The sequence below is a fragment of the Gobio gobio genome (assembly GCF_949357685.1).
Source record: "Gobio gobio genome assembly, chromosome: 11".
NCBI classification, from domain to species: Eukaryota; Metazoa; Chordata; class Actinopteri; order Cypriniformes; family Gobionidae; genus Gobio; species Gobio gobio.
The window spans coordinates 38,067,136-38,091,861 of record NC_137104.1 but is presented as its reverse complement, the minus strand read 5'-3'; the positions used below and the strand labels follow the sequence as shown (position 1 = coordinate 38,091,861).

General features: G+C 38.5%; 1 protein-coding gene across 3 annotated transcripts in view; it reads left to right on the top strand.

Moving 5' to 3' along the window:
• The window catches only part of grb10a (growth factor receptor-bound protein 10a), a 72,237-nt gene extending 50,059 nt beyond the window's left edge, over positions 1 to 22,178 (top strand). For 2 of the 3 annotated variants that reach the window (XM_079828704.1, XM_079828706.1), the window contains 12 exons: positions 3,723 to 3,879; positions 6,314 to 6,429; positions 7,530 to 7,604; positions 7,864 to 8,001; positions 9,797 to 9,907; positions 10,114 to 10,212; positions 13,341 to 13,418; positions 13,870 to 13,986; positions 15,604 to 15,670; positions 19,209 to 19,296; positions 19,384 to 19,477; positions 20,829 to 22,178. In XM_079828704.1, the coding sequence (XP_079684830.1) occupies positions 3,723 to 3,879; positions 6,314 to 6,429; positions 7,530 to 7,604; positions 7,864 to 8,001; positions 9,797 to 9,907; positions 10,114 to 10,212; positions 13,341 to 13,418; positions 13,870 to 13,986; positions 15,604 to 15,670; positions 19,209 to 19,296; positions 19,384 to 19,477; positions 20,829 to 20,975 (1,287 nt within the window). In that variant the 3' untranslated portion in view covers positions 20,976 to 22,178. The remainder of the gene's footprint in view (positions 1 to 3,722; positions 3,880 to 6,313; positions 6,430 to 7,529; positions 7,605 to 7,863; positions 8,002 to 9,796; positions 9,908 to 10,113; positions 10,213 to 13,340; positions 13,419 to 13,869; positions 13,987 to 15,603; positions 15,671 to 19,208; positions 19,297 to 19,383; positions 19,478 to 20,828) is intronic. The other variant, XM_079828705.1, reaches the window with a different exon arrangement.
• Positions 22,179 to 24,726: the final 2,548 nt, after the last annotated feature.

The window sequence follows — 24,726 nt, the reverse complement described above, 5'->3', positions numbered from 1 at the left end:
ATAGACATTTACATTTGATTTTATAGTAATTTTAGATTAAAACATTTTTGTAAAATATATATTTTATATAAAGTAAAAAATATTTCTGCTGTGCTCGTAGAACCGGGCCTGGGTTTAGATTAAACATTGAACATTGTGGAAGACCGGAAAAAAATTAAACATGCTAGTCTTTCTGTCGTGACGTCATGAAGCATTGCAGATGGTTGTCGTCAGCTATAACACACTATACAAGATAAAAAAACGATCGATTTTTGCATCACTGGTTGTCTGTCTAATTTAAGCCGGTCTCAAACTACAGGAGTTTCAGGCAGTTTTATGCCCGATTCTGATGTTCGGTCCAGATTATCTGGTAAAGTGATAGAATTTACAGGTTAAATCTTAAACCTCCCGATCTGCTCGTGGACACATCGGGGCCGACCCGACAATTTTAAACATGTTTGATATTTAGGGTCTTAAGGGCCAGATTTACAAACAGCTTGCGTCAGTGCAAACCCTCTTTTGGCGTTAATAAAACTACTGTCAGGATTTACTAAAGACACGCAGTGAAAAATTTGCGCTGAAAAGGCTTGGAAAGAGTTATTTTTGTGGCTGACCTTATTGCATATGCATTTGTAGGAGTTTCCCTTTCAGATGCAAAATTTATGGGAGGAGAGTATTTAAATGATTCATGCAAGGTGATTTACTAAGTTTTGTGCTCGGCAAATTACAGGTGTTTGCACCATTATTTAACACCCCCAAAAAAACATGCCTTAAACCAGATGCTAACAGGTAGATTGCACTGGTCATTATGGAAATTATCCTGCCTCTGTGTTCTTTAGTAGAAGTGTCATCAGTAGATCACACAAAAAACGTTTCTCTCCCATCTGCGTTTTTTTGGAATTGCGTGCTCATGCTAAGTAAATCTGTCCCCAAATCGGAATGATTTCGCCAGTAATTCCACAATAGCCAATGAGAGGCAAGTCTACAAAATGACGGAACTTTTGAAATGGTGACTGTGAAGCAAGCTATTGTACGGGACCGGTGGACAACTGAGGTGAAGGGAATGGCTGGTCGAAATGTGGCAACAACACGACTGCCTTTTATAATGTTCTTCTAATCTTCTTTTGTTTTTTCTCGCTACAAAGAAGTATTGATACTACAGCAAGTTGCTTGATAATCTTAAGAATACCTTGTAGTGTGTGATGTGCCACAGATTTCAAATCATGTAGTGTGCAGGTTTGAGATTTCAAAGAAGAAAATCTGTGAAGATTCTCCATATGTGCATGATGCTACCAGATTTCATAATCGGTTAAGATTTCCAAACCCAGAGCCCAGCTTTACTATCTATCTGTCTAACTAAATATCTTACTGTATACCTGTCTGTCTGTCTGTCCGTCTGAACCTAATATATAAGAATTGGCCATATACTGTGACCTCCTTTCTATTCTTGGATTACCTCTTCCCCCTTTATACAAACTGCGAACAATGCTTGAACAACCCTCTATTAACTCCCGACAAACACTTTGTTGCCATGTGACCCTCAGAATGTTTGCAAAACCTTTATTTAACATTTAAAGATCCGCCCATGTGACCGGCAGATGCAGGACAGAGCAGTGCAGAGCAAACGTTTGCTCTTAGCCACATGACTATAAGGATACGTTTAAACAACATTGGGTAAACGCTCTTAAATCGTAAAGCTTGTAGAAAATAGCTTTTGCGGCAGGAGAATGGTACATGTATAACTCAGCAATGAAACAATGCTCTGCAAACAGTTTCCACTGCTATAATGGTCTTGCCAATAACTCAACCCCCAACATCCTTTTCTTCATGGTGTCGAGTCAGATTACATGATACAGTTGTCTTCTGTCTGAGACGGCAGAATGGTGTGTTTTAGAATTTGTTTTTATTCTTTAACACACTTAAAATGAACATGTACGTATTTCAAGCAGAGGGAAATTGTAAAGTATTGAGTGTGTTGAGTATGAGAAAGAAAATCACTCATTTTAGTGAAGTGTTGTGGGAGGAGGGATTTTGCTGGGATTTGGCCTCTGTTGTGTGTGTTTAAGAAACACTCTCCAGTTGTGATATGCTGAGTTTTGAGAAAAAGAGAGGGAAAGGTTTTCTTTGGCTGTGGAGTTCAAAGCCAAACTTCAGGGGGGAAATGGGAGTGAAAAAAAAGAATGAGAACAAAATCTCACTCTGTGTGTGTGTCGTGAGAGCTGGATGTGGGGCTCTGTCTCAAGGCTTTCTGAGAATTTGAAACTTTGACAGAAGCCAAGGCAAAGTTTGATGTGGGGGAGAAAGAGAGTTAGGTTGAGGGACAAAGGAATGGATGATGGAAGTTAAGGGAAGACAAAGACAGAGATGGAAGGGGAGAAAGAATTGTTGTTATTAAAGGTTGGCTAATGTGAATTTCCCAACGCCTGATGCTTCATAATTACATATGTGCACAAATGTTATGAAATGAAAAAAATATTCACTCTTTATTTTACTCTACAATTTTACTTTCTTGTACTTTTAAAATATTCCCATATAATCTATTTTTGTTCCATATAGAAGAATTAAAGTTATACACGTTTGGAAAGACTGAATAATGCAAGTGATGATACAATTTTCATTATTGGGTGAACTATCCATTTAATATATATATGCGTTTTATTACCAAATGGAAGCACCAGTCATCTCTCCCCGTCTCTCTCTCTCACCTAGAGTTTCTTTCTCGCAGCATAATCCACCAGAGTATTGTAAGACACAAGCTGCTTGTCAGCTGAGTCTGTCTCTCCCTTCTTTTTCTCTCTCCCGCTCTTGTTTCAGCAACTCTCTTAGTCTCATCTCAAACCTCTGCCCATTCTCAACTCCTCTCACTTTCCTTCCCTCCTCCCCTTCCCTCCCCTCCTCCCTTGCCCTCCCTCTTTCTTTTTCTCTCACTCACGCACTCTCTCTCTCGCCGTGTGAGTGAGAAGAGGTTGTCTCAGAGTGAAAATGCCATCGTGTTCGCCGGACTGTTGCTTGTATCAGGCTGTAGAGGTAAGACTCACAGTAACTACTTTTTCAGAGGAAAACCATCCTGCAGATGCCAGTCTACAAAAATGTCAAATTTAAACATGCAGATCATGTTTGTGCATAAATTGCACGCTACTCTGTGCGCTTCTTCCGTGATGTTTTTAGATTGTTTAAAAAAAAAAGTGTTTGCAAATGTTTGCTTTTGTGGATGCATGTGTATGTCTAGTTGTGCTGTGCATTTAAGTTACAAGTCATTTCTGCGTTGTGTGCACGTCATTGGAAGAACTGAAAGCATTCCTCTTTCTTTTTTCTTTATCTGGGCCGTTGGCTTTGGCATTCACGTGAATTCAGCCTCTTAATGGAGTATATCCTCTTGTGCGTGCGTGTTCAATGAGAGCCAGGCTCTAATACTAAGAGTCCATGTAGATTGGGCCACATAAACATGGAGATATGCATGGTTTGCAAGAACAAAAACAAACAAGAATAAATAAACTTTTTTTTCCTCCATCAAGCATCATTTTCACTCTTGAGTAGCTGAAAAAAATGTGTATTGAAGCACATACTTATGCACATAGGTTTACTTTGGACAGTTCATACACAATCTATTTAATTATCCCGTCTGGATCATTGCGCAAAAGTGTGTCTGTAATTGTTCGACAAATTAGACCCAATAAGAACATCACCTTGACGTGATATTGTACGCATCTGTAATTGACATTCTGTGTATGTGTGTTAAACAGATCATCAAAGTTTTCAGCGAGGATGGTGTGGGAAAAGTTGTGGAGGTTCCTGCCGACATGACAGCCAGAGATGTGTGTCAGTTCCTGGTCTACAAGACCCACTGCCTGGATGACAACTGCTGGTCGCTAGTGGAGCATCATTCCCTGCTTGGTCTGGGTAAGCCAAGCCATCAGATGTGTATTTTCTGCATCTGTATGATTTGTGCGTGCGGCACACACCCAGTCTAGGAGGACATGATGTCCAGGGACACTGGGTTCCCAGTGCGCTGCACTTTGTGTAACAGGAAATCACCTTTCAGCAAGCCCAGACTCTGAGTCTTATATACACACATACTTGTTCTCCTATTAACACTTAAGCTCTCAAATACGACATTATACATCATGCACGGCTGTACATTTTGCACGCGCAACAGCTCATAAAGGGTCTAACCTGAAGGAAAGGAAAAGTGTTTGCAATGCAGATGCTTTTGAGAAAATGAGCGTAGAGAAGGCAAGGTTATGAAGAACTAGTAGCCTGACATCGTCATACTCAGATTCTTGTCAGAATCTGAGTCTGATACTGCTCCATTGGGCTGTGGTTATGGGGTGTTTTTCAACCGAATCAGGAAAGAAAATGCCTCTGCACTCAATTGGATAGACCTACAACCAATCAGAGCAACGGAGTAAGTGACGTATGTTGAGCAACGCATAGTTGTCAACAGAACTCAACTGCACGCACGCTGGAAAAAGCAGAAGAAGATGAGTGTAAACGTTCTTTGCCGGTGTTGTAAAAAATTATTTACGGATACACTGAGTATTTACCAACACAATCATAATTTTTGAGAGAAATAGTAAAGGTGAATGCATTTACAAACAAGTTCTCAGTTTAGGATTAGAACGAATTCAACCCAAGCACTCTTTGGTGATGTGCATGATTACGTTACTGTTGATCACCTGTCCATCATCATATAAAGCCCGCCCGAACAGCTCTGGTTCGAGCTTAGTTGCCCCACAACGGATCAAGTCCAGACCAAACTTCCCGACCTCAAATGTTGTGGGCGGGGCTAAATTCAGCTGGCATCCCGGCTAAAGAACTAGTGCTTAATCTCCAGCAAACAATGAGGACACGTGTGGCTGTCTTTTTCTCAGGCAGATTACAGATTAACCCTTGCCCAAATCATACTAAACAGATTTAACTCTGCCTGACCTTTAGCAATGCAGTCATTGCTCTTGTAGGGTGTTGAAAATCCCTGTATTGAGCTTCTGAAATAATTCGGACTGACACGATCAGCTCTTTTATTGGAATACATCCACTTTAAAGCCATCAAGGGAAGTTGTTACTTATGCGTAGGCGCTGCAGGTCACATGGTATGATGTCATAATGTGACAGGGTGTGGTCTGTTTAGGTCAGCGCACATCTCTATGTGGTGTAGTTTGATGCGTTTCCCTCATCACTTTTGGAGACGTCAGCGTGCCAACGTTACGAAAACCTTCTAGAAACGTTGCTCTTACGTAAGCCATTAGCAGAGAGACTCTGCTGACTTTGCTGCCATCAACCCTCAGTGCAATCAAGCTAAATACATGACCTCATCCCTCTGCAATGCCTCTCGCTTTCCCTCGCTTTCTCTTTCATACAGTCATGCTCTCTCTCCTTCTCTTGTGCTCTTCTCGGAGGAGTGAATTAGCGGATGAGGGATCAGATACACAACCAGATACATTAGATGGGGTTTGAGCCAATGCTTTATTGTCTTTGGCATAGGAGTAATGCTATACTTAAAAAGCATAGACATTACAATATACAGTGAAATTGGATAGTTTCAGCCAGGTGTTGAAAATTAGCATGTTCGTCCAATGTAATTGTGATGTCCATGTCAAATAAATCTAATAAATAAAATTTAAAAATGAACGTTTTGTTTGTTTTTGTTGTTTAACTGGTAGAGCATGCCACTTGCAATGCCAAGGTCATAGGTTTGATTCCCAGGTAAAAGAAAATATAGCTTGAATTCACTATAAGGCACTTAATAATTATAATAAAAGCTTCTGCAAATGCATGAATTTAAATGTAACGATTAAATGTTTAACAGGAGATTACTGCATATTTCTAAAATATGTGGATTATTAAATACAAGTATTAAGAGCATGAATATAAATCTTATATTAGATTTTTATATGCATTTGAATAATTTATGTATTTTTTTTATATTTATATATAAAAAAATATTTAAAACGTATATTTAAGTAAAATAAAATATTAAAAGGAGTATTAGAACATGAATGATTCACACTTTAATGTTTATTTTTATATATATTTTTATTATATATAATATATTTTATTATATATATTTTTATTATATATATTATATATTTTATTTATATACATCTTGAAACCGTGGCTTACTGGTTAGCTAAAAAAATAAAAAATAAAATAAACCTTCCCCATGACAGACATTTTAATATTCCCAAGCTTCAGAGGTCCCAACTCATCCCATATGCTCTGATACAAAGTGTTTAGCGATTTTAAAGTGATCATGCAAAAATCCATCACAGAATTAACGGCCACCATTCCAGTAGCTAACATTGTTTTGATGTCATCTGTGTTTGTTTGAATACAGACAGGTGCCTGGAAGATCATGAACTGGTGGTTCCAGTGCAGGCCTGCATGTCTCCAGAGAGCAAGTTTCTCTTCAGGAAGAACTACGCCAAGTACGAGTTCTTCAGAAACCCACTGGTGAGTTGCCGCCGAAAACAACCGCTCCCATTCAGCCCACCCATGCGTTTCCTTACCTCTCAAGACCACCACTTCAAGCCTAAATCCCTTGAAATTAAAGTCCGATTATCCTCGAAAATCTCGCTAAGAACACTTGATACATGACCTGCAAGCTATAAATCCCTTAAATATGTAAATATGTCAAACAAACCAACAAGTTCCCACATTCCTGTTTTCCACATGCGAGAAAAACCTTGTTAATCCATTTCCAGCCATTCAAGTAGAGCTTGTACATGTTCCAGCTCACTAAGCAAGTAACTTGCTTTTTTTTTATTAAGCCACTCCTCAACACCTTTTAACTGATGGCATTTTGACATTTGAGTACATTTGAGCACATATGAGCCTGTGTTGTATTAGCGATGTGAACGCTGTGAACAATTTCTTCTTTATAAGCCATGGACTTGGAAAAAAATGTTCACGCAAAAGCTTAATCTTATTTGAGCCTGTGCTTTAGTACGGTATGTACAGTGTGTGTCAGTGCTTGAGGCATCTTTAGGCCGGTTAGTCCGAGTCTATTTGACAGAGCACTTAACCTGCTCTTGGTAATCCCTGGCTTTGGCAAATGCTTAGTGCAACTCACCCAAATTCGCTTTTAGATGAGTTTCAGCTCGTGCATTTGTGAATTTGTGCATGCTTCTTACCGTGTTCCTGTATCTGATAAAGGTCACACCTTGATTTACTGGGTATTCAAAAACTGAGTTGTTGATTTTGTGTGATCAGCTCATCTACATTTATTACTCTCAAAATGTCAAGAACTTTGATGTATGTAGACATCTCTCTCTCTCTTCTTTTGCACTCAGTCTAGCAAGAATCATCATCTTATGTAATTGCCCACTAAGAAAGGCATCTGATCTGGGTCAGGTGAACCTAAAACAATATATGGCTTCCAATTACTAATCATTTCAAACTAAAAGGTCTTCCTAAAAATACCTTTTACTCATCCTTATTTCAGTCAGACACTAATAGAATTGGTTGTTCCATTATGTTTCATCTGAGCTGCTGGCATATGTTCAGTGCAGACGGTCTTTTCTCACCTCACTTTCTTTATCTTCCTCTCATAGAACTTCTTTCCGGAGCAGATGGTGGCGTGGTGTCAGGAATCTAACGGCTCTATCCCACAGTCCCAGCTCTTACAGGTGAGGAAGACACGCAAATGGATCTGTGACACAGCACACTCTGGATTAGCCTACATTATGAACATGTGCGTCACACTTGCATGACTGTGTGATTGCCAGTGCAGCCGAATGAGCATTTTGGTGGATTCAGACAGCTTTTGAACTGCATATTCATGTCTTGTGATAGCAGAGAGGCCGCGTTATTGAAGCATGGAAGGCATCCAGGTTTGAAGAACTCATTTTCCAGATGGTCCTCTGCTTTTTTTCCCCTCCTGCACAGAATTTCTTGAATTCCAGCAGCTGTCCAGAGATCCAGGGCTTCCTTTATTTGAAAGAGACGGGCCGAAAGTCCTGGAAAAAGCTCTACATGTTCTTGCGCCGTTCTGGGCTGTACTGCTCTACTAAAGGAATGTCTAAGGCAAGCAATTTTCTTTTTAAACGTTTTAAATATTATGATTGGGGCTGTCAAGCGATTAAAATGTTTGGTAACACTTTATTTGACAGTGTCCTTGTTACATATGTTAAATGTACTTCTCATAGTAATAACAGTAAATTATGCATAATTACATGCAACTAACCCTAACCCTATAGTAAGTACATGTAGTTAATTAATATTGCTCAGTACTTAAATAGATAATTACAGTGTAACAATGACACCTTAAAATAAAGTGTAACCAAATTTTTAAATCTAATTAATTACACAATGTGGCAATTAATTAATCAAATTAAATGGACATAAAATTGTACCCCCAATATATAATTTAAAGTCATTACTGTGTTAAATTAGAAAAGCATCAAATAGAAATGTACAAAAAGTAGTTTCAGAATGTTTTTTATTTGATTCAACAAAGAACTTATTACACAAACTTTTAGGCTTCATCGGTCATGAGGGTAAGGAAATGATGGCTGAAATTATGGGTGAATTATACCTTTTAATAGGTTTTTTTATTTATATGGATTTTTTTTTTTTTTTAGCAAATTATTCTCTAAATAACAAACTAAAACTGCCAGTAGGTGACAGTAAATGTCTTGAGTAAGTCATTGATTCACTCATTAGATTTGTTCAAATGGCTGATTCATTCAGGAATTAAGTAAATGTAAGGATTCTTCATGAATGAGCCATTGAATCATTGGTTCCCCCGATTCATTTAAAATGCGAATTCATTCAGAAACATAGCTGTGTTGCTCGGAGAAGCACAGTCATTCTGCTATGGCTTTATAGGTAACAAAATTTGACAATATAACAGATATCTAATATCTAAATATCTAAAATATAACAGAATATTAACTTCTTATATATATAATTTTTGTATTAAATCAATATCACATTTGCACTTGTGCTATTCGGGACAAAAACAGCACTCGTGATTTTGCACTTGTTACTTGTGTGGTATTGCTTACCTATATCATATGATATAAATCTGAGACAAGAACTCATACAGGGGCATTTTTGCCCTGATATCTTGAATGTTAGGGTCATTTTAACCGCATTCTATAGGCTACATCATGCAGTGAATTGTTGCCCTGCTTCATGTTCGTCACCAGTCAACTGTATGAAATACAAGATGAACTAGATCTAGGGCAGGGCGGGTGCATTAAATCTACGGTAAATGGATTAATAATTTGAATGTGTTATTTTTCCCCATAACTAATTAATCAAGTTAACACCTTAAATCAACAGCCCTAATTGTAAAATGAATTCAAGTCTCTAATCAATAACTTTTGACATCTGTTATACATCTATTATTCAAAAAAAAAAATCTGAAAATAAATACAGTGAGCTACAAAAGTCCACATTGAAAGTCTGGGATTCATAATCTGACTTACACCTGTAAATAAAGTTTTATGATTTTAAGAAAGCAAAGAAAGTTTAATGTTAAAGTTTTAACTTTTAAAATTAATTGGAAATATAAAATGAACATAGCAAATTAATATCAACTGTTTTATTCGGACTGTTCTATTTATTCATGAGATGATTCAAAGTTTTTTTATGTGTGTTGTTGATACAAAATGCATCAAAGTAGTTTAGAATAATCCTAATAGAATAGTAGAATTTACTAGAGTTGAAATGCTACTAGACATCACAGATTTTTAGACCATAATGTATTTTATTTTAATGAACAATTTCAGGATAACTCTTTCACTGTGCATACCACTATGAAGGACTGTCTTTGGGAGTTGTAATATGATGAAGTTTTAACTGGGTTGTTTAGGAGCCAAGGCACCTGCAATTACTCTCAGATTTGGAGGAGAGCAATATTTTCACTGTGACGACGGGCAGAAAAATGCACAATGCGCCCACAGACTACCAATTCTGCATTAAGGTAAGCAGGATGACGGTCAGTGTTGTCATGGCTAAAATGAACGAAATCAGTGACATTGAGGATAGAGGAGGCATGGCTGGCACGATTTCAGAATCAATAATTTCCCCCTTTAAATAACTACCCATGCCTCACCTGGTACAGTGCATGCTAGTCCTTATTAACTTGAGTGCCTTGATTTGACAGTAGATATCTTGCTTGATTGACAGCCCAGTAAGGGCAGGACTGAACTGAAGGAGTTGAAGATGCTGTGTGCCGAGGACGAGCAGAGCCGAACGTGCTGGATGACCGCTTTCAGACTGCTCAAGGTATACACTCTATACACACTCTTAAAAGTGTGTAATGTCTGTCAATAGCGAATTAAAAACAATACAAATCTTACCCATCCCTAACTTTTAGTGTATTTTAATATAAATATAAATTGATTTTTAATGTTTTTGAATGAAGTCTGTTATGCTATTGATCAATTATAGTAAAAACTGTTTTAAATTGTAATATTATTTCATAATTTTACTGTTTTCTGATTTAATACATTTTAAATTGTAATTTTTTCTTGTGACGGTAAAGCCGAATTTTAGGAAGCCGTTACTTCATTCTTCAGTGTCACATGATCACAAATCATTCTAATATGCTGATTTGCTGCTCAAGAAATATTTATTATCAATGTTGAAAAAAGTTGTGCTGCTTAATATTTTCATGGAAATCATGATACTTTTTTAGGATTCTCTGATGAATAGAAATGTAAAAAGAACAGCATTTTACTAGAGAAGCACCAATGTATCAGCCAATAATTGGTATCGGCCGATTAAAGCTATTATTTTCTAGACTGGGTAAACCCAGCCTGATCTGCCGGCGATTTTGATTTCGCCCTGCAACTCAGGCTGGAAACCTGTACATTTTTCTATCCTGCTTCCGTTACAAATCTGCGGGGTCCAATCACAAACTGGCTTATCCACCTGGCGCGCTATTGGCGGGTGCATCTCAATCAGCTCCCTAGTTCCGTAGTCAGGGCACTGATCAGGACATAAGTCAATGGGCTGATTCCCTAATCAGTGCCCGGACTATTGAACTAGGGAGCTGATTGAGACACACCCTAGGGTAAACCCAGCCTGATCTGCCGGCGATTCGATTTCGCCCTGCAGCTGGACGTCACCCGGATCGTTGGTCTGATTGGTTGAAGGACTATCCAATTGCGTACAGAATCATTTGAACTATGCCTGTTGATCGCGCCTCTTGTGCAGTAGAAAAATACAGAGCAGACTCCCCAGACTAATGTTCAATCTTCAAAGATTGAGCTTGGTCTGGTGATAGCCAGACAAATTATTTTCACTATCGGCCATCAATTATGTTAATGCAGGCTTTATTTGACCCTATGAATCACATGTAGTTTAAGCTAGGTTTGCCAGATCTGTGGTTTTCCCCTATGTCAAAAATTATTTGCTGCATGACTCTCATCCAATAATGTACTTGTACTATGTTACTTCAAATAAGAAACAAATGTCTCAGCTTTCAAATTCTGTCCATTTTATCACAAAATTCAAACAATAAACGACTTTTTGATGCTCCTAAATGTGACGTGACAGATTGCGGTGGTGCGGATCACGAGTCATCTCTTCCACTTTAATATAAGATATATCTATAAAAACATGCATGAATATAAGAAGATAGGCTATGTTGCAACTTTTACACTGCAACTTATCAAAATATGTATCATGACTCATGTAATCATCCAATCTGTTTCATCCGTGGAAAGACGTCAATAAAACAGCTTGTGTACAATATCACTTAATGTTGCATTTATCTCAGGAAAGTTATCCAGTGTTCACAGTTCGTATAGTTAGCGGTAAAAAACACTCGAGAAGAGCTTATTTACTGTTAATTATATATGCATGTTTGAATACATTTGCCATGAAGAAGTGTCAAATATTTCAGTTTGTATTTGAGTGTAATTATTGTATCTGAAAATACATAGCAGTTGAATCTAATATCCCTGTTGTTATTTTTAACCTCTAATATTATAGTGTACCAAATGAGAGGGTTCCCTGTATAGTTTGCAGCATTATTTGGGAGAGATTTTTTTTTTTTTCTTAAGAAATATCAAACTATCAGCATCGGCCGATATCATTCTGAATAATTGTCAGGGAGATTTAGTATCGGTGCATCTCTACATTTTACATGATAAATGTCTTTATGGTCACTTTTGATACCATTAATGTGTCCTGGCTGAAAAATAATTATTACTTTAGTTTTTTTTTCTGTCTACTAGACAGCTACTGTATAAGTTTTTTTTTTATTATTATTACAGGGACATTGCATATTAATAAACATTTCTGTTAATGTGCCAGAGTTAGTCAGAAGGCTATTTTTCACCTGCAGTCCCTAGACAGATGGTAAAAAGTCACCCTAAAAGAGAGTAAAATTACATATTTACATAATATAACAATTACAATACATTTAGAAAAAGTACTAAGCTAAAATGTACAATAGAGACACAACAGACCAACAATCAGACAAACATCAGACAAATACATGCAGTGAGCTATTTGTTGGCTAATTTTCTGACAAGCTTATTTAATTTTTTTTAGAAGCTAAGAAAATCACATTTTAAAAATAAAGTAGTAATATTATAAATAGACAACTTTCAGTGAGCCATTTGTTGTCTTATTTTAACATGCATAAGATTTGTGTTTAGAGGCAAGGAAAATCTTATTATAAAAATGAATACAATTTATAATAATCATAATATTAACTACCCTGACAAGCCAGACCCACATCAAGATGTTGGGTCTGGGAGCACACCATTGGCAGGGCTCAATCCGAGGGGTGGGATAAACGGTTGTCTTTCAAATTCCCTCTGCACACAATAGGGTAGCGCTACAACCAACCAGAGCAACGAAGAAGGTGAAGCGGAGCTAGTTGATAGATTAAACTTTTGCCGTATTCGGTCGGCAAAACTCTGAACACATCTTCCTTTCTTAAGAATGACTTCAGTGCCGTTCTTTGTTCTTTTCTCAAAGAAAAGCTTAACTCCAAGTCTCCCAGAGTTGCGACCAAAGCTGATTCGAAAGACCGCTGTTTGCCAGCTTCTTTGTTTACAAGTAGCACGCGGAACCGCCGCAACTCTGCCGTCGTTATGTTAAGCCCGCCCTCCGACTCTATACACGATGTGATTGGCCTGACCAGAGTTTTTTCCAGCTTGAAAGCCAACGGAGAGTTGCTAGACGACCCTGGCTGCAAATTAGATTTGCTGACGCTAGAGTGCGTCTAGATTTCTAGGCTAAATATTAACAGTAATGTGAAATTATTTGGGAACATTTTACATTTTAAAATGTTCATATTGTTTAGTCTCATCAGACTTGGTGTGTGAACAAGCTTTTACTCCGATATCCCCTTTACACTCTTGTTAACTCATTCAAACACACTCTTTTCTTTCCAGTTTGGAATTCTGCTATATCAGAACTACAAGACCCCACACCAGAGAAAGACTGCCATATCAAACTTCACCACACCTGTGGTAAGAAACATGTTAATATGTTACTTAGTGCTGAGCTGACTCTAGTGCAGTTGATGGGTTAAATGTGCTGCTTTCACGCTTCTGTGACTTCACCTGGTATTATATGCACCCAGTGTACTCATGAGGGAACGCTCTTGCTGAGAGTTTAATCTGCTCATAACAGTATGAACAGCGTGCTAATGAAGCATGCGGCTATAGATTCCTTTACGCCGATTTGCATTGGGAACTTTCATGCAGGGGAAATGTACGAACACGGTGCATGCTGTAAGGATTCATTTAGAAGGTATTTAATAAGGCTTTAGTGGTTTAATCAGAGGGGTATATTGCTGATCATAAAAGGTTGTTTTTGAGAACAGAGACTTTGTTTAACTGTTATGCCTTCAGTTATTTCTTTTAAATGAAAGCTTGTGCGATATACAACTGATCAAGTGTAACTTTGTTTCTACTATAGCGGAGTGTGTCCGAGAATTCGTTGGTTGCCATGGATTTCTCAGGAAGGACTGGCCGTGTGATTGACAACCCTGTGGAGGCTCAAAGCGCTGCCATGGAAGAAGGACACACTTGGAGAGTGAGTAGTTAGATACAAGTAGGGTTGGGTACCGAAACCCGGTGCCAATATGACCGGTATGTACCAGACCGAATCAGAACGCAGATTTCGGTGCCTCATTTCGGTGCCACTTAAAATCAAACGTGCTTTCGCGCTTTGGCCGGCGCTGAGCCAGAGACGCTCAGCGCTCATCACATATCACAACTATTCAGTGTTTTCATCCACATCATGTTTATTTTAGGTTTCAGACATTTAAATGCTCATAAGTACTAGCAAAAAATACACAATGATGTCTATGGAAGTGGCAAAAACAATCCTTTCAGACAGTTAAGATAACTTAAGTGTTTTATTCACATCAGATACACATTATATAGTGACTATACAGTTTACTCTATTCTTCTCCCAGTTCAGCACGTCACTTACTTTCATGTATTTCGTGAGATGAAGATACATGTATGTGATGTTAATCCGACAGATCCGATTCTCTGAGGCGCAAACTAACGTGGCGCCGCCCATCGCGCAGTATAGATCAACTAACACACATTTACTCACACACATATTTGAAAATCAGAATATCAGATAGTTCATGACATAGTTAGAAAGTTTGTGAATATTTTGATTAAAAAAGAAAAAGCGAAATAAACCCGATACAGCTGAGTGAGCTGTCATACAGCGCTATTGTAGCAGCTGTGTGTCATGTGAGAAGCATGACGCGTCTCCATGGAAACAATAAGGTGATGCGCTCTAAAATATTTAGCCAGAGAATATGGTCATATTTCTGCAAAATAAAGCTAAAGCTTGAAGCTGGTTTGTAGCATACCAAGAATACAGACTACTGCTGTTGTTACTGTATTTAGAGTTAAATTAGGCCTATTGTAGTTGGGTTAGGTGGCTTTAGTTTTACTGTGAATTTGTTATGTAAATTGTGTTTTGTATTTATTTATATTTACATATTTAAGTATACTTTAAACTTGTAATAAATTGTTCAATTTAAATAATAATAAAAAAAAATCAATAAAAAGCCATTCTTTAATCTCGTCCACCTCGTTTTGTGGCTCTTTTTTTAAAGTATCGGTTCAGGCACCGTTTAGGCACCGGTACCGTTTTAAAAGTATCGGTTTGGGACCGGTATCGGAAAAAACCCAAACGATACCCAACCCTAGATACAAGTATACTCAAGTTGGCCAGGGCTGTCCAATCCTGCTCCTGGAGGGCCACGGTCCTGCAGAGTTTAGCTCCAATCCCAATGAAACCACACCTGAACCAGCTAATCAAGGTCTTACTAGGCCAGGGGTAGGGAACGTTGATCCTGGAGAGCCACTGCCCTGCAGAGTTTAGCTCCAACCCAGAAAGAAACACTCTCCTGTCTGTAGCTTTAGTAATCCTGAATACCTTGATTAGCTTGTTCAGGTGTGTTTGATTATGGCTGGATCTGAACTCTGCAGGGCAGTGGCTCTCTAGGATCAACGTTCCCTACCCCTGTACTAGGCATACTAGAAACTTCCTGATAGGTGTGTTGTGGCAAGTTGGAGCTAATCTTTGCAGGACAGTAGCCCTCCAGGGCCGAGTTTAGACATTCCTGAATTAGGGTCTTTAATTAATTTATAATATATATATTTTTTTTAAATCTCTGTACAGAAGCGAAGTCAGAGAATGAATGTTTTGGGAAGCCCCAGTCCTCTACATCCCTCACCGTTAAGTTCAGGTGAGTGCTGCAGTATTTATTCCTATGATTAGTGACTACAATATCAGTTGATTTAAACAGGACCTACTATTATGTCCTTCTACAATGTCTTGATTTTGGGGTCTACTAGAATACAGGGAGTGCAGAATTATTAGGCACGTTGATTTTCTGATCATATTTTTTTTCCAGGCACATTTGACAAATTCCAAACCACAGTAATCCTAATAACTACTATTGATTTAGTATTTAATAATGTATAAATGATATATAATTGTTCATGAAGGCTGGAAATGAAAATCACCTTATATTCAGGTGTGCAGAATTATTAGGCATGTTTTCTTTTACAGATAAATTGAGCCAAAAAAGAGATTTAACTCAGACTGAAAAGTCAAAAAGTATTAAATGCCCATGAGAAGGATGCAATACTAATGCAATACTAGACATTGCAGTTAAGGCATGACCATTGGACAGTGAAATGCTCGTTGGGTCAGCAGGATCTGACAAAAACAGGTGGTGAAGTAAAGACACCTGTTAACTGCAAAAGAATTAAGAATTAAGGTGAAGAATTAAGGGTGAAACCATCAGGAACCCTTTAGTCTCCAGCGCCACCATTTTCCAGAGCTGCAACCTACCTGGAGTCTCCAGAAGTGCAAGGTGTCAGGATCTCAGAGACTTCAGTTAGGTAAAGAATCCTAAAAAATGACCCCCACTAAATAAGAATCACAAGCTGAAGTGTTGTAAAATACATTAAGAAGGTTTTTTTATAGGCTTTATGGACAGATAGGTTGAGAGTGACTCTTGAAGGACCAGCACCACATCCTCTAGTACCACTGTTTGAAGAATTCATCTTCCAGAATCTGGCAGTACGTTTTGGGAGTTCATTTTTAGTCCATCTCTGCAAAACGGACTTCAGGATGGACTAAAATGAACTCCCAAAACGTACTGCCAGATTCTGGAAGATGAATTCCTCAAACAGTGGTACTAGAGGATGTGGTGCTGGTCCTTCAAGAGTCATTCTCAACCTATAAAACCTATAAAAAAGCAGGCTTCATGTATTTTACAACACTTTGTGATTCTTATCTAGTGGGGGTCATTTTTTAGTATTCTTTACCTAACTGAAGTCTCTGAGATCCTGACACCTTGCACTTCTGGAGACTCCAGGTAGGTTGCAGCTCTGGAAAATGGTGGCGCTGGAGACTAAAGGGTTCCTGATGGTTTCACCCTTAATTCTTCACCTTAATTCTTCATTCTTTTGCAGTTAACAGGTGTCTTTTCTCCGCCACATGTTTTTGTCAGATCCTGCTGACCCAACGAGCATTTCACTGTCCAATGGTCACGCCTTAACTGCAATGTCTAGTATTGCATTAGTATTGCATCCTTCTCATGGGCATTTAATACTTTTTGACTTTTCAGTCTGAGTTAAATCTCTTTTTTGGCTCAATTTATCTGTAAAAGAAAACATGCCTAATAATTCTGCACACCTGAATATAAGGTGATTTTCATTTCCAGCCTTCATGAACAATTATATATCACTTATACATTATTAAATACTAAATCAATAGTAGTTATTAGGATTACTGTGGTTTGGAATTGGTCAAATGTGCCTGGAAAAAAAATATGATCAGAAAATCAACGTGCCTAATAATTCTGCACTCCCTATAGTTTTGCAAGTGTGAATGTTCAAAAAACGCATTATTTTTCATCTTTTACATTGTTGCAGCACCTTTCTTCTAGGGATGAGTCACGATTTCCGAATATTCAATGTTGATTTAATTATAGAATGTCAAATAGGTTGTGCGATTTGTCAAAAAAATAGTGTTGATGCGATGGTGATGCATTTATGTAACCAGAGGGTGGCGCTGCCATTAACGCACCCCTGTCTCAATTAAGCCCCTCCTTCCAAAAAGCACAATGTGCTCTGATTGGTCGGCTGGACTGAGTGTATTTCAGAAATGCCACACCGCGTTTCAACACACTAACGCAATTCGACCAGGCCTTGCCCCATTTTTTTGGTGTATGCCTTGGGCAGGAAATATTTAAATGAGGAATATTGTGACATTTATATTCCCGAAAGGAAATGACAATCTAGGCGTTTTAGGGAATTCGGAAACTTACTGATATAGAGAATAACTCCCTTTGGAGTGGACTTTTTGCATTTGTATACATTTGCAGACCTTTTTCATGCTCAAACAGCAACCTTAAGGCCTGTTCACACCGGGACGATTTTCGCACGCGTTTATCGCCGACGTTTAACGCCTCGGGACTAAACAATGGGCGCCAATGTGAGTGTTCACACCGACGCGCAAAACGGCAGGCGTAAAAGCGTCATTTTTAAAAAAACGCCTCGGGTTCGTTTTTTTATTTTGACGCGGCGCGTAAAAAACTGTCCGACCAATGAGATCGGCGCTTTTGTTCACGTGCCTGGAGCTGCTGAAGTGACAGTAAAAGACGACTTGGTGGCGCTCAAGCACAAAACAGTCTTGCCGAGCACACATTGATACGACGAAGAAGTAGTAAGTAGACAAAGAAGAAGATAAACTGCTAATGCTGCTTGCCAGTTAGCAAAAAGTGTGTGAATGGTTTTGTCCATACACATAATATATCTGTGGTTTTGGCAAGCATGTAAATACTGTCTCTCTTCTCCTTCTGTGTGACAAGCGAGTGTCAGAGGCTTAAAGTGCCGCAGCACCATCTTGTGTACCGGGAGCGCATCTACTGAATGTGCACGTTCACTCGGCGCAGCGCCAGTGAAAATCGCTTGGGTGTGAACCAAGCCTGTAGTGCTCCAGTCAGAAATTGAAGCTTTCGCGCCTCGATCGCCCCCCGGTGGCCGGTCCCAGTATAGCTCCTAAACCCCGCCTCTCCATGTATTTCAATGGGCGCGAGACACACTAAACTATTTAATTACACTTCAAATAATTGTTTCCTAAAGATGGTTTCTGTCATTTTAGGCAGTTTTTATTACAATAATTTCATTTCAAGTGTTCGTTTTTTAAATAAGTTTAGTTTTAGTGAGTTATTTGATGCTATAAAAACGGGGGTGTGACGTCATGATTGACAGCTGAGATTGACGGCTTCTCTGAGTGAAGTTGTCACTGAGGCACTAACGGACTTTTTTCTGGATTTTTGTGAGGAGATTGGAGCTTTAGCTTTCATTTCTACACTTCCATAACTGTTTATTTCACACCAACATAATTAATTATTCTGCATCTGTGAGAGTGTGGGCGGGCTTTTGATAATCGCGCCTCTACTTCCTGTTCTCTACTGCGCAACTCCGGTCCCGAGATCGCTACTGCGCAGACTCGGTCCCAAGATGTCAGCGCCGTGAGCGGCCCTATGAAAGCTTCAACTTTGGTCAGCGGAAGTCAATGGAGTCGCGTCGTCCATATTTTTTTACAGTCTATGGTGTGAACACTCAAGACGCGCCGAAAAACGGCACGAAAAACGCTGGCGATAAGCGCGCGCGATATTCGTCCCGGTGTGTACAGGCCTTTACGCACTTTAATAGAAATACAATATTTCATGCTGGTAAATGTGAACTTTGCGTTCTTGTCCCCAGTGATTCACAGGACGCAGTTATGGTTCCACGGCCGCATTATGAGAGACGAATCCCACAGGATGATTATGCAGCAGGGCCAAGTTGATGGGTATGACATTTTCCACATTGATAGGCAATATTAATTGCCGTTTTAAAAGATAGGGCAGTGAAATTAATCATTGTCTTTTGCCTGCAGGTTATTCCTATTGAGAGACAGCCAGAGCAATCCAAAAGCATTCGTTCTCACGTTGTGCCATCATCAGAAGATTAAACACTTCCAGATTTTACCTGTGAGTCCCTAATAAACATTGAATACAAATATCTTTTTGCAAGTATTAATATTATGTATAATTGGGTAGAGCGGGGGAAATTGCTAAATCTTTATCTTATATTTAATATTTTAAAAGTTAATGAATTTACTGAATTAATGTCCAAAACTGTCCAGACTTAAATAGCTTTAAGGTTATATTAAATGATTTTCACATTCATAAGTGCAAGTACAAAAAGTAAAAAAGTGCTAATTCACAGCTGTCAGTGTTTTGAGAAAATTAGAAAATGCTAAAACTATGTTGTTTTGTTGTGTATGACATGTAAAATATATCCAGGTCTAATTTTACATATTTTTTGCATGTCAGTGAATTATATTTGTAGCTTAGGCCCTGTTTACACTCTGCGTTTTCTTTTTAAAATGTTTTAAAATGAAAACGATCCTCGTTTATTATGGCGTTTCCACTGCATTTCAGAAACGATCTCCATCCACACTACATGATTGAAAACGCATGTCACATGACCGTTCATGCACACTGGGCATGCGAGTACAACTGTAAACAGCTGCCTCTTGCGCATGTAGGCAGCTGTAGTATTATAAAACACAGCGTTTCACTGCACAATGTGACAATGGCTGCTAAAAAGGACCACAAAGTCAGCAAAGCATGCATTTCCGTCTCAGTGTTATTGTTTATACGGTCGTCGAGGCTGGTCTGTTACAGAGACGATTCAGGGATGCGTTTCCTAAAAGCATTGTAATAATAGCGACCAACGGTCTCTAAGATCAACTTAGGCGTACACGCAGGGAAACGCAGCCCTGGTGTGTTATTGTCGTGTTCTGGTAGCGTAATGTGGGCAGCCACACCATCGTTTTCAAAAGTCTCCATTTTGGTCCGTTCACACTGAAACGCAACCCCCGGAGTTTTCAAACTAAAACGGGGTCTGCAGTGTTTTCGATGGCCAAAAACGCCAGAGTGTTGTAGACGACAGGTGTAATCGCTGCAAAGGTTATGCGTTTTAAAGAGAAAATGCACTAGTGTAAATGGGGCCTAAAAATAATCCATGATTTATTTAATATATAACTTTTATTCACTTTTCAAATATTGCTTATATTAATTATTGTTTATATTATTTGTACTTAAATTGTGAACTAATTATTTAATTTAATTTAGTGTAATATTATATATTTTTAAATCATTATTTAGTAATGGGTAAATTTTTCCTATAAGCAATAGCATTTCCTTCTTTTTTTTATTGAGAGATTGGCTCTTTTAGGCTCTTGTTATCTTGACAGGAGAGTTTAGTGATTTAAATATATATATATACTCTTCAGCTCTTTTTTTTAACCTGCCGTTTCTTTCCACTCTCTGGCAGATTGAGGAGGATGGCCAGGTCTTTTTTAGCCTTGATGACGGCTCTACCAAGTTCACAGACCTGATCCACCTGGTAGAGTTTTACCAGCTCAACAGGGGCGTCCTGCCCTGCAAACTCAAACACCCCTGCACCATGGTGGCCTTATGACCCCCTCCTATTCCGTACAAACAACAAACACACAAATGTAACCGAGAAACTGGATTTTTTTTTATTTTTTTTTAAACATTAATTTCCAGTCATTTTCAAAATAAGCTGACGCAACCCATGGGCATGAAAATGATCTCCATTTTTATCACTGCTCTGGGATTAGCATAAAAATGTTTGGGAATAATTATGGGACAAAATCAACTTCCCAGACACCCTGTCCTTTGGTTTTGACATGGGTGCCTGATGTTTTTTTGTTTTGTTTTGTTTTTTACAGTCTCTGTGGTGATATTCGTGAACTTTCACTGAATTCAAGACTTTTTCATCATTCAGGACTTGACAGTAGACACACCTCCCCCCCCCATAAACTGATTGAACCGGGACGGCCGTTTCGCGTGGTGTGTCTGTGGGGACTTACTTGATGACAATTGATATGTATTATGTTATTTCCTACCTGAACATTTTGCACTCTCAAGCTGAAAACAGGTGATCCACTTCATCCTGAGCTTACCGCAACAACTGTTACCCATTTGCCTTCCTCCTACTGTTCACCCTTTCTGTTGTTTGTCCTCTTCTTAAACTCTTCCTGGGGATTCCCTGTGTAATGATGGGATTAGTGCAAAGGCAATGACAGTAATGACCATTTGAGGTGCGACATCCTCAGTGACAGCCAAATAACGTAACCCGGACTTTTATACATTTATGTCTGCAAGGAGGGACTAGCCGCAAGGGGTGGCAGACTTGCACTTCATTAAATTATACTTGATTGCTATGCTTTACCAGCATACGAATTAGTTAAGTTTGGAGTTCTAATCGAGCTTTGCCTTAAAGGAATGTTCTGGGTTAAATATAACTTAAGCTACATGGACACTATCCGTCACATGCTGTAGATTACAACAGAAAATGTACTTTGAAAAAAAAAAAAAAAAAAGCGCGTCAGCAGTCACCTGCTTATAATGCAACTCTATGGGGTAACAAACAAACCCTCTTTTTCTCAATGGACTTGCTTTGTATGTAGATTTCAATCAACATACTTGTTTTTCAATTTGTTTCCAAACAGTCAAACAAGTATTTGTCATAATTGACATTATGCCACAGATGTGCATCGTAGCTTAAAGGGACAGTTCACCCAAATAATGAAAATTGTAATCTCAAAATTGTCATGTCGTTCCAAATGTGTATGACAGTCTTTCTTCAGTGGAACACAAAAGAAGATATTTTGAAAAATGTGATTTTTCCTTAGAATAAAAGTCAGAGTCCTAAAAAAAAACACAATATATAATAATATATTTATACATTATACATGTATTAATATAGTTATATTCATATTTGAATATTCTAATATTTTCTTTTGTGTTTCACAGATTGGAACAACGTGAAGATAAGATAATCATAGACTTTTGTTTTTGAGTGAACTGATTTAACTCAGAACGTAGCAATAGTGTTTAGGGCGCAAGGGTTAACAATCAACACGATGTGTTCATTAATATTTTTTGAGAATTATCCATATCATGTTAATCTGTTTAGGAAGACAATGGCCTACGGATTTGCTTTATTTTCTGTCAGATTTCGCTCCCGGGCATTGAAATGCCATATCGATTGTTCGTAGTTTACATTTGGAGGCATCAAAAACTTGACTCGGGCCTAGTGCCACTAAAACTTGACCCAGGCCTCGTATATCCCACCCTGAGCACAATTCAAGAGGGTTATTATTATTATTCGTTTCCTAAATTCCTACAATGACTCGAGGTCGTGTTACTTTGCGTACATACCTAGCTGTTAGTATAGCTCGAAGCTTAACAACTGCCTTTTCAAATCACTGTGCTGTTCTTGAGCCATGTTAAAACCCTAAAAGTGACAGGCCAGGCCAGGCCCGGACTGAGCGCCTGCAGGGATCGGACTTTGAGAAGTCACGTCAGTGTGTGTAATCCTCCGGGGCTGTGTGACATAATGCGTTGAGGAGATTATCTCGCGTGCCAGCTTTGCTACAAGGAGGTTAACGGCAAAGGGTGGTGTACGGTTACCTGCGGCGCTACTTCAGCAGTCTCCTGTCCCCGACATCCGCCTTGTTACCCTTCCAACACTGGCCCAGCAAGACTAAGCTATGGTTTTTTTTTTATATGCTAACTCTGACAGCTGACTGTTATACTGCTGAGCTAGAACCACACGCGCCTAGGACGAGAGTGTGTATATGATGCACACTGCGATTGTGAAACACTTTATGATACCACACAAGCACCTTTTTTTTTTCATTTTCGCATACGATTCACGCGGTTTAACTTGTGTGACATGCTTTAAGGACGTTTTTCATCTCAGATGTTAGCTACGACTCTGATCTGCCTTATTTTACGTTATCGCTTCCTTGCCGCTTCATAAGTAAACCGAATTTGTAAATTGTTTCGAAAGTGTCTGTGTCTGGGATTGTGGTTGGCTATCATCACGTTGTTTAAATTTTAGTAATTTAGTCACGATTCTAGCCTGCACGAGCTGGGCGCCTGAAAACGTATATTCTAACTGGAATACGCAAGTGTGAACGCTGATTCGTTTTGTCCAAATCGAGCTTAAAGTGTTTGGATGATGCTTATTTTCGTCAGACCTGTGCTGTTGTGTGGCTCACAATTATGAAATGCCAAACATGCATGTGAAATATTACCTTCCCCTACCTTGATTATGCCATTGTGGTATTGATTTGGGGTTTTATTTTTTAACACGGGTGATTTGAGTTTGTTTCACCTGTGTGTTTGGCTCATATGCAGCAGTCACACTCTTCTAAGTATGTGAAGCCTAAGGAGAGTAGGTCTAACACTGTATTAAAACACCATCTATTACTATATAAATGTGGTGCGCTCCAAAACAGAATGAAGATGTTGTGCATAAAGTGCAAATAATGCATATTCCCTCTCGACATGTACCAGTGTGAAATATTTTTAGCTTGTATCGTGTTTTCATTTTTATGTCACAAATGTCTTTTTATAAAGAGTATATATTACAGTATTAAATTAAGATGTCTTCTGTTGTCTTTTTTCACTATTGAGAATGTTTTAGATAATTGTCCAGACAACACATACACACACATACAAATAGCTTGAAGATTACATTCAACGATTTGATGCGGGCTACATGATATACAGCCAAACCAATGTATTCAGACACCTTCAACAGTTTCTCGCGTTATCAGTTTATTCACTATAGTTTAGAAAATGGTAATAAAATATAACAAGAACGCAGAGTTAAACTTTGTTAGAACAAATTCATCTTGATAATGTCAGATAACTGTGATAGAAAGGTAGGCTATGTAATGGATCACGTTAAATTTAAGTACACAATTAGATAATACCAATTTAGGTCAACCAATTACCAAGCAACGCTTCATTTTGTTCAGTCTGTGGTGTAAAAAGGTTGCATTAGCAATTGTAAGACCGCATGAATTCGCTCCAAGGATCGGTAGCGAACCGCGGTGAAGGCCTTACGCGTTCAGTGTCTCAGCTGGAAGAATGGATTTGATTATAATATTCTTTATCTGACTCCATTTATCATAGTTGTCGCATTTAGAAGAGAATCCCAACCGGTTGTTTGGTCATCTATATTTGGTAGTTAATCATACATTTGATCGTTCCGTTTTAACCCTTTGTTGCAATTATACCGTTCCACATTGGAGATAGTTAATAATTACAGATTAATTCAGAAAGGATCAAAATGTAACAATTTATTAACAATCAAGTAAATGTAAAATGTCAATTACATCATAGACATA